The 9,199-nt window shown below is 43.8% G+C and overlaps 1 protein-coding gene across 1 annotated transcript; it reads right to left on the bottom strand.

The window, feature by feature from the left end:
• Nucleotides 1–6,032: 6,032 nt before the first annotated feature.
• On the bottom strand, nt 6,033–7,580 carry LOC140581328 (uncharacterized). The gene is made up of 2 exons (XM_072703749.1): nt 6,738–7,580; nt 6,033–6,638 (listed from the first exon to the last, which is right to left on the bottom strand). The coding sequence occupies exons 1-2, from the start codon at nt 7,508–7,510 to the stop codon at nt 6,173–6,175; spliced, it is 1,239 nt and encodes a 412-aa protein (XP_072559850.1). The 5' UTR covers nt 7,511–7,580; the 3' UTR covers nt 6,033–6,172.
• Between the last annotated feature and the right edge of the window lie 1,619 nt (nt 7,581–9,199).

The following is a 9,199-nucleotide window of genomic DNA, read 5'->3' as shown; positions in this document are numbered from 1 at the left end:
GGGCACAACCAAGTCACATCCCAGGTAGCACAGGGCAGAAGGCATGGGGCACAACCAAGTCACATCCCAGGTAGCACAGGGCAGAAGGCATGGGACACAACTAAGTCACATCCCAGGTAGCACAGGGCAGAAGGCATGGGACACAACCAAGTCACATCCCAGGTAGCACAGGGCAGAAGGCATAGGGCACAACCAAGTCACATCCCAGGTAGCACAGGGCAGAAGGTATGTGGCACAACCAAGTCACATCCCAGGTAGCACAGGGCAGAAGGCATAGGGCACAACCAAGTCACATCCCAGGTAGCACAGGGCAGAAGGCATGGGGCACAACCAAGTCACATCCCAGGTAGCACAGGGCAGAAGGCATAGGGCACAACCAAGTCACATCCCAGGTAGCACAGGGCAGAAGGCATGGGACACAACCAAGTCACATCCCAGGTAGCACAGGGCAGAAGGTATGGGGCACAACCAAGTCACATCCCAGGTAGCACAGGGCAGAAGGCATAGGGCACAAGCCAGTCACATCCTATTATGAATCACGTCAAATGAGTAGTGTACGTGTGGCTCAGCAAGTCAGCTCATGTGCCTGTGATGGGACACGGGGGTGGCGTGTGACTCAGCAAGCTAAGCCTCTGTAACTGTGATCAGAAGGTCACTAGTTTGAGCCCCAGTCCTTTCCGAATAGTTGCATGTCCATGGGCCCTTAACCCCCATCTCCTGAGGCACTGCACGGTGACCCCCCCAGCCCCGCCGCCCGCCCAGCCTTGCTCTCACCTGTCTGTGTGTCCCCCGGAGAGAAAGATGGGGGAGGCAAAGAAAAGCGTTCCAATGTACCTTTGCAAATGGCAGATAAAAAGAGTCATTTCAGAGTGATGTCACCATTGGGCCCCTGAACGAGGCCCTTAAGCGCCTGCTGCTCCAGGCACCGGTTGATCCTGATCTCTAAATTTCCCGTCTCTTTAGTTAAAGGAATCTGCTAAACAAGTAAGCATACGTCTGAGAACTAATGCTGTTTATGTCTTAAGAAAATGGAAGGACTAAGATGGTGACACTGACACGTATTGCAATATTTCATAAATATGATTTTGCTGGTTTATAGAAGCTTGGTAATCTGTAGGGCTACATCCTTTTTTTCAGTTTTAAAAGGGCTGCGTAAGGAGATTTGTTTCCTTTTATTAAATAGGAAACAAAATCTTCTGGCCTGAATACCACAAGTGTTAAGTGCTTTAATTACTTTAGTAATGTCTTAATTAGTGCTAAATGACATTTTAAGCAGTTTTTTTCAGAATTATGTCTCTAATGCATGCAGCCAGCTTGCTGATTTGTTGACTGGATGCTGGAGACAGTAAACTGCAGGAAAAGAGTGATCAAATGTAATGGTACGAGAAATCCTGCTGTTTGTCTAATTTGATATATGACAGCCTCTCTGTCTTTTATATCCTGTATAAAAATGTCATGATATTATAAATTATGATAGAATTATTACAGCTAAGTACTGACAGGGATATTAGTTATATTTGCCAGCTTGATGTTCTTCCTTCCAGTGACGGTATCATATGCTCTCCGCGTCCATCCTCTGTGGGACCGGCCGGAACACAGCACAGTATCGTGGCTTGAGCGTGAATGCAGGACTTTCTGTTGCATCAAACACTCCTAATTACTCCAGCAGTTCTGATTATGTTTCCACAATGTGATTAACATTGGCCAGTATGCATAGGCTACAGAGGATAGGGAATTGTCTTATGTTTGGAAACCAAAACGGTTGAGGGTTTGAATGCAGCCCCTGCTGTACCTGTGGGTGCCTTGACCTCACATGTTCTTCTGAGCTGTGTGGTTTTGGTTGAACTGACGGTTAAATTTAATTCTCCAAATTGCCAAACATACCCTGCGATGGGTTGACATTCAGGAGGAGGGCAGCCGGGCTTGTGGTTCCTGGCCTCACCCTTTACTGGCTAAGTGTTTGAAAGATGGAGGCTTAAAAAGCTGCTATCGATAATATTAATAAATGCCACATAAAAATGACAATGTATAAAGTATGTCCATCCATCCATTTTCTGAACCTGCTTGTCCAGTTAAGGATCGCAGGGGGTCCAGAGCCTATCCTTGAAATTACTGGCACAAGGCAGGGAACAACCCAGGATGGGGCGCCAACCCATCGCAGGGCACACTCACACACCATTCACTAACACACCATTCACACATCATTCACTCACACACCATTCACTCACACACCATTCACACATCATTCACTCACACACCATTCACCCACACAGTATAAAATATATTTACTGCACAAATAAATAATACTGGTGGAGTGCATTGTATCTTAAGCAGACACTATTTAAAAGTCTTGAATACCTTATAAGAGAATATATATACTTTGATTTATTCCTTAACGAGACTGAAGAACTATTTCTTTGAGCGTTGGCTTTGCACTGGTGTACCCAGTGGGGATTCCCTCAGAGATTTAGTGTGTGTTCCAGTCTTCAGATGAAACCTACATGGTCCGAAAAGCTGAGTATAACTAAAACCTTATTTAGTTCAATCTTTGAGTTTGGTCCCTATTGGTCTCGTTGACATCGACCATTAATCTTGTACCGGGAAAATTTGGTGTAACCTAGAAAGCTGTCAAGCGGGAATAATCACACACAAGAGCACAGAGAGAAACAAAGGTAGCCTTCCCAGACACGCAGGTATCTGTCCGCGGCCGGCAGAAGAAGGTGGGACTAGCTGCCTATGTGTGTACTGTACACCCTCCCATTCCAGCCCAACCTGGTATCACTGTGGTAAAATCAGCCTCGCTTTGTTCCGGTACCTTCCAACATTATGACCTTTTTATAGTCTGCATCTTCCTTGTTCATGTATACATCATCGAAGAAACATCTCATGCTGTCTTCCCTTCTCTCTCACCCCCATGCCGAGCCCCACTCTCAGACCGTCCGTCTCGATGATCTCGGGCTTCTCAGGTCCTCTTCAGCGTTCTTCAGAGACCGGCCTGAGGGTCCTTGAGAACAGCCGGGTCAGTAGAATAAAGCCGATATTGATGCACCGGCCACCTGTGATCCTTCCAGTCCCACTGCGCTCCTCTGCAGCACTGTTACCCTGTCCTTTGTTACAGAGTATTGCTTTATTAATAATAGCTGACATCATGCTTCTAGGTGACAGTGTGAACTAAAGCGATCAGAGATCATTAGCTTTTAATTTCAAAGTCGGGGTTTAAGCCTCCCCCCTCCCACCATGATTGAATTAAGGGTCGACAGAGTGACAGAGGATTCAACAGATGTACCAAACCAACCATCTGTGCATTTTTAATGTGATTGGTAAATGCAACATTCAGTCCGGCAGATCATTTATTAAAGTGTAACCATTAATTAAGAGCTTTTCCTTATTGCTCGACGCAGTCTCTGAATGGAACCAGAGCTGCAGAAACTATGATGTCATTAAGATGGATCTTTCAAAGGGGTCTCTCTAAAAGGAACCTAATCATCTAAAAGTTTATTAAAATCTCTGAGTGTTAATGAGGATTTTGTAACCACGAGAGAGGGGGAGTATGATTCATTAACTACACTTCATATTGTGAATTTATTCCACTTTAACCAGTTGAGGGGTCAAATATTGTTCCAATACTAATGTCTGAGTGCATGACTTCTTTGACAGCTCTTCAGTTTAAACACAGGACCCTTGATGTTTAATAGGCATGTTTGTGTTTTGCATATTTTACCTCTTTGCCTGGGGGAGGTCATTGTCAGGCATGAACTCACATAACTAAACAGGCAGATTTTTTTGAATGGATCCATCCATCTTCCAACCTCTGGATAGCAAGGAGCCTGTACTAACAGAGGCATATATAGGGGTGGGGCCACAAGGGCACTGGCCCAGATTGAAAGCTGATTGGCCCCCGGAGTACCCGCCTCCTTGTCACTCATTGATTCCAAACATATCATTGGCTACTGATAAGGTCTGCCACTCCGTGTGAATTTTGGCCCCTCTTGTGGCTCCCGTCTTAAAACATTCTAGAATTGCCCATGCATCTTAGGCAGCATATACACAAGACAAGGACACACCCTGGACAGGATCCACACAGACACAGGTAATTTAGAGACACCAAACTGGCCTAAATGCATGTCTTTGGGCTGTGAGAGGAAACTGGGAGAACGCGCAGACCTGGCACACACACAACAGTTGGGATTCACCCCTCCCCCAAACCTGGAGGCATGGGGCAACAGTACTACATTTACATGTATTTATTGAGCAGATGCTTTTACCCAACACAATGCAGAATCAGAGGGGCAGGGTCAGCCGATCCCTGGAGCAGTTGGGATCAGGAGTCTAGCACCCCACTGAGTTAACTCTCTAGTTAACTCTCTGCAGACTTAATGGATGGATGAATACTTAATTAATGGTTTTAGGTCATCAAGGCATTTAATTGTAAAATTACACCCATACAGATCCAGCCACTTAAAATTTCCCCTCCAGTCTGGCTGGCAGCCAAATCCCAGCCAAGTTCCTTCCAAATACCAGCCGGAAGCTAGAGCCCCCCTTCTTCTAGGGGTGGGCCTATATTTGACTATAAACCCGCCCATTCATTCACTTGCAGGGTGATACCATTAGATGGCGCTGTCTTTACAAAAACTTTACTTTTCTTTTTACAGGGTTAAATGATTGAATGGTCTTTGCTATGACTTAAAAAAGCTCATTTTTCTTTTTAATTTATTTTATTTACTTATTTTATTTTATTTTAATATGCTTTATTGGTTTGTTTATTGTCTATTCTTATTTATCCTTTGTACAGCACTTTGGTCCTACAGTATATTGATTTGTTTTAAAGTGCTTTATTTTAAGCATAGTCCACAAATTTTCAATAGGGTTCAGTTTGTTGGCTTTGGGAAGGCTGTTCTGATGTGTGTTGTGATCATTGTCCCTGTATCAACTGTCCAGCCATTGATTGTTGATACTGTAACTGTTGATTGATTAAAGAATTTGTAGGTGATTGGGAGTTCATGATCCTCACCTGCTGCAGCAATCAGAATCAGAATCAGAATCAGCTTTTATTCGCCAAGTGTGCTGGGGCACACAAGGAATTAGTTTCCCACAGTTTGATACTCTCTCATACACAAACAATAAGTTAGAGCTGGGCGATAAATCAATTTAATTGATTAATTTGAATTTACAGTTCAGGACGATGTGTTTTCATGAAATCGATTTTATTACTTTTTTTACACACAAGCGCCAAATGCGGAACTAATGCGATGCACCATTCCTCATGGGTAAATTAACACTGTAGCAGATTCACTAACAACATGGCAATGACAGGGGAAAAGATGGCACGTGCCCAAAGAAAGGTGTTGCTACTTCTGTAATATGGAATTGTAATATAATATGTCAAACCCAATGGCATAAAGTATTTACTTAATACTAAGCTGACATGATAAAATTATGTGTTTTTTTTCTATTATTATTACAATATTACTTATTACTTTTATTTATAAGTTTGAGGGTGTATTGTGTTGTTGCCAGTTTTAAAATAAGCTATAGAGAAACCTTTCTAAAAGTGTTCACAATAATAACTGACACTTTATTGATCCCCGTGGGAAAATTGTGTTTATGCCTCCCTCAACTTGATCTTTGAAGAATAAGTTGTCTGTGAAGGCCACCTGTTGGGGCCTTGCTCAAGGAGCTGCAGACATGCTGAGGCTAGGCTTGAACCAGTGACCTTCTGATTACAAGCACACAGCTTAGCCCACTGAGCCACACACTGCCCCTAAAGGTGTGGTCTAAAGTAAAAAAAGCTAAATAAAGTAGTTTGATTTTGTGTAGGGGAGGGGAGAATCGATTGAAATCGGAAATCAGATTTTTTGTGAAAAAATCTGAGATTTTATTTTTAGGCCATATCACCCAGCTCTACAATAAGTGACACTATAAAAACAAAATACCCTATACAAGAAATACTGTACAAATACAGTACAATACAACACACATACAATATAAATGTGAAAAATTATAAATATTATAAATATACACAGGTGAGTAACACTGTGCAATTTTAAGGTGCGAGGTATAGTGTAAACAGTTTTTGTAAACAGATCTGTAGCGTCTGCCAGAGGGGGGTAGCTGGAGAAGATTGTGTCCAGGATGTGACGGATCTGAAATGATTTTAACTGCTCGTTAAAATCTATGCTCGTTTAGCCGAACTAAAGTCCACAAACAGGATCCTGGCATAAGTTCCTGGACGGTCCAGATGTTGCAGGATATAATGCAGCCCCATATTCACTGCATCATCCACCGACCTGTTTGCCCGATAGGCAAACTGCAGGGGGTACAGCTGGTGTCCTGTAATGTCCTTTAGATGGGCTAAAACCAGGCGTTCAAAGGATTTCATGACCACAGACGTCAAGGCGACAGGTCTGTAGTCATTCAGTCCTGTAATGGTGGGTTTTTTGGGGACCGTGATAATGGTGGAGCGTTTGAAGCAGGAGGGAACTACACACAACTCCAGAAATCTATTGAAGATGCGGGTGAAGATGGGAGCCAGCTGATCAGCACAGGTTTTGAGGCAGGAGGGGGATACACCGTTTGGTCCCGGGGCCTTCTTGGTTTTCTGTTTCTGGAACAGCCGGCTCACTTCCGCTTCGTGTATTCTGAGTTCCAGGGGGGAGGATAGGGGGGTGAGAGGTGTGATGAGGGTTATTGTCTCTGGAGTGGGGTGGATGGGGGGTGTGAATCTGTTTATCTCAAACCTGCAGTAGAAGTTGTTCAGCTCGTCTGCCAGGTCTTTGTTTGCTTCAGCGGGGGGTAGGGGTCGTCTGTTGCTGGTGATATCTCGCAGGCCTCTCCACACTGATGCAGGGTCATTGGCTGAGAACCGTTCTTTCAGCTTCTCAGAGTAGCTTCTTTTTGCCACTTTGATCTCCCTGGTCAGCGTGTTCCTGGCCTGCCTGTACAGGGCCCTGTCACCACTTCTGTAGGCATCCTCCTTGGCCTGGTGAAGATGTTGCAGTTTGGGAGTGAACCATGGTTTATTGTTGTTGTATGTGCAGAAGGTCTTGGTCGGGACACACACATCTTCACAAAAACTGATGTATGATGTCACAGTGTCTGTCAGCTCATCCAGATTATCAGATGCAGCTTCAAAGACAGTCCAATTAGTGCAGTCAAAACAGTCTTGCAGTTCCTGCTTTGCTGCATTGGTCCACTTCTTCACAGTTTTGACTACAGGCTTGGCACGTTTAAGCTGTTGCCTGTAAATTGGAATAAGATGGACCATACAGTGATCAGAATGTCCTAAAGCTGCCCGGGGGACAGAGCGATAGGCATCTTTTAAAATGGTGTAACAGTGGTCCAGTGTGATGTTGTCCCTGGTGGGGCAGTCGATATGCTGTCTGTGTTTAGGAAGTTCCTGGTGTAGATTCACTCTGTTAAAATCACCAAGGACAATAAAAGGGAATAGGGATATTTTCTTTCCAGGGGGGGTGATCTGGTCGGCCAGCGTGCATTTACATCTGAAGCTCATTTACATCTGAATCTATGCAAACCCACACACAAACACACACATACTACCAGTCAAAAGAGATGTTAATGACTTTCACACATTCAGTTGACCCCCCAGCCCCCAGCCCCCAGCCCCACCACTTTTCTTGTGCTTGTGGGCAGTTCCTTGCTCAGGGTATTTGCTATGGTGAACTTTCATGCACTTCCAGGGTCCCTGTGTGGCTCAGTGGGCTAAGCCTGTGTGCTTGTGTTCCCCGGATCACTGGTTCAAACCCAGCCTCAGCATGTCAGTCATGACTATACAGTGTATAAATGTTTTTGGTAGACGATCATACTTTTTTTCCACTATAGTCTTCTGGTTTCTAATTTACATGCCAACAACAGTTTTGACTGGTAGTGTGTAATGACTGTTTAGTAGTGTTTATTTAACCGACTGGCTTGATAGTCAGAATATGGAATAGTCTTCCTGATAACATAGTGCAAGCTGAATCCTTGAGTTCCTTTAAATCAGAGCTAGATAAGATTTTAACAACTCTGAGCTATTAGTTAAGTTCTCCCTAAGCGAGCTTGATGGGCCGAATGGCCTCCTCTCGTTTGTATAGTTCTTATGTTCTTATGATCTGAAAGCAGTGTTTCTTATGTTAAAAAAATAACCTCACCTTGACCGCTTCAAACATCTGTCTCATCTGTCTCATTGTTTCATTGTGGCCAAGCAGAGAAGTTAATGACACATTCACACATCACCCCCCCCGTGGATGCGCAGCCACCAGCAGCCTATCCGGCTGTTAGCCAGACAGAAAGAAAGAACACACCTTTATTCTCCACAGTAAACCTTATTACTTTGTTTAGACCTGTAATTAGTCTGTCACAAACATCTTGGGTCACTCTCTTCTCCCAAAATAACTCTTGGACATGCTGCTGCTTTGTACCTGGCTTGGCCTCCTTGCGGATGAAATCTTTCATCTTGTGCCAAACAAGCTTAATGGGCTTCAAATCTGATTAATTTTCATATACCTCTCATTGCTTGACAATATCAGTCTTAATACTTTGTTTAGACCTGTAATTATTGTATTGGACATATCTTGGGACCGCCTCATCTCCAAAGAGGGAAGTAAAATAAAATTCTAATTTCATCAATAAACTGACTAAAAACACATTTTGACAGTTTTAGGCCATCTTTGCCTCACAACAGAAACTATTTCTAAATTTCACAGGCCATTTATTGCAGTGTAGTAAGTTTATTAATGAAATTGGAATTTTGTTTAAATATAGGAAAATTGTACTTGCTAAGATTTTCATTTTTTGCAGTGTAGTTACAATACCTGATTCAGGTATCTTACCTGATTTCAGGTAAGTCACTTCAGATTACTGCTCTCCCTGGTGGATGGATAGATCATTGCAAGTACTTTACACACAGAGAGTTGAGGGGTGGATCATGCCGGCCCCCTTTTTCATTACATCATCGTGGGGGATCTCATTACAGTCAAGGACCAGCCAAGAGCCAGTCAAGGTCCTGTCAAGGACCTGTCATGGAAAGTGGGGAAATTTTAAGCGGCTGGATCTGTAATAGTATTTATTTTTGCATGGACCTGTCCTAGTGGGTCGCGATGGCTCAGCGGTAACCCCCCCTGCAGCTTCTACATTTCCCTCAGTGTGTTTGGATATGAGTGACCTGTGATGGAGCAGCATCCTTTCCAGGGCATCCCCTGCC

This window comes from Paramormyrops kingsleyae, chromosome 20, assembly GCF_048594095.1.
Source record: "Paramormyrops kingsleyae isolate MSU_618 chromosome 20, PKINGS_0.4, whole genome shotgun sequence".
Taxonomy (NCBI): Eukaryota; Metazoa; Chordata; class Actinopteri; order Osteoglossiformes; family Mormyridae; genus Paramormyrops; species Paramormyrops kingsleyae.
The sequence above is the reverse complement of the archived record's forward strand: the minus strand, read 5'-3'. Positions and strand labels throughout refer to the sequence as shown.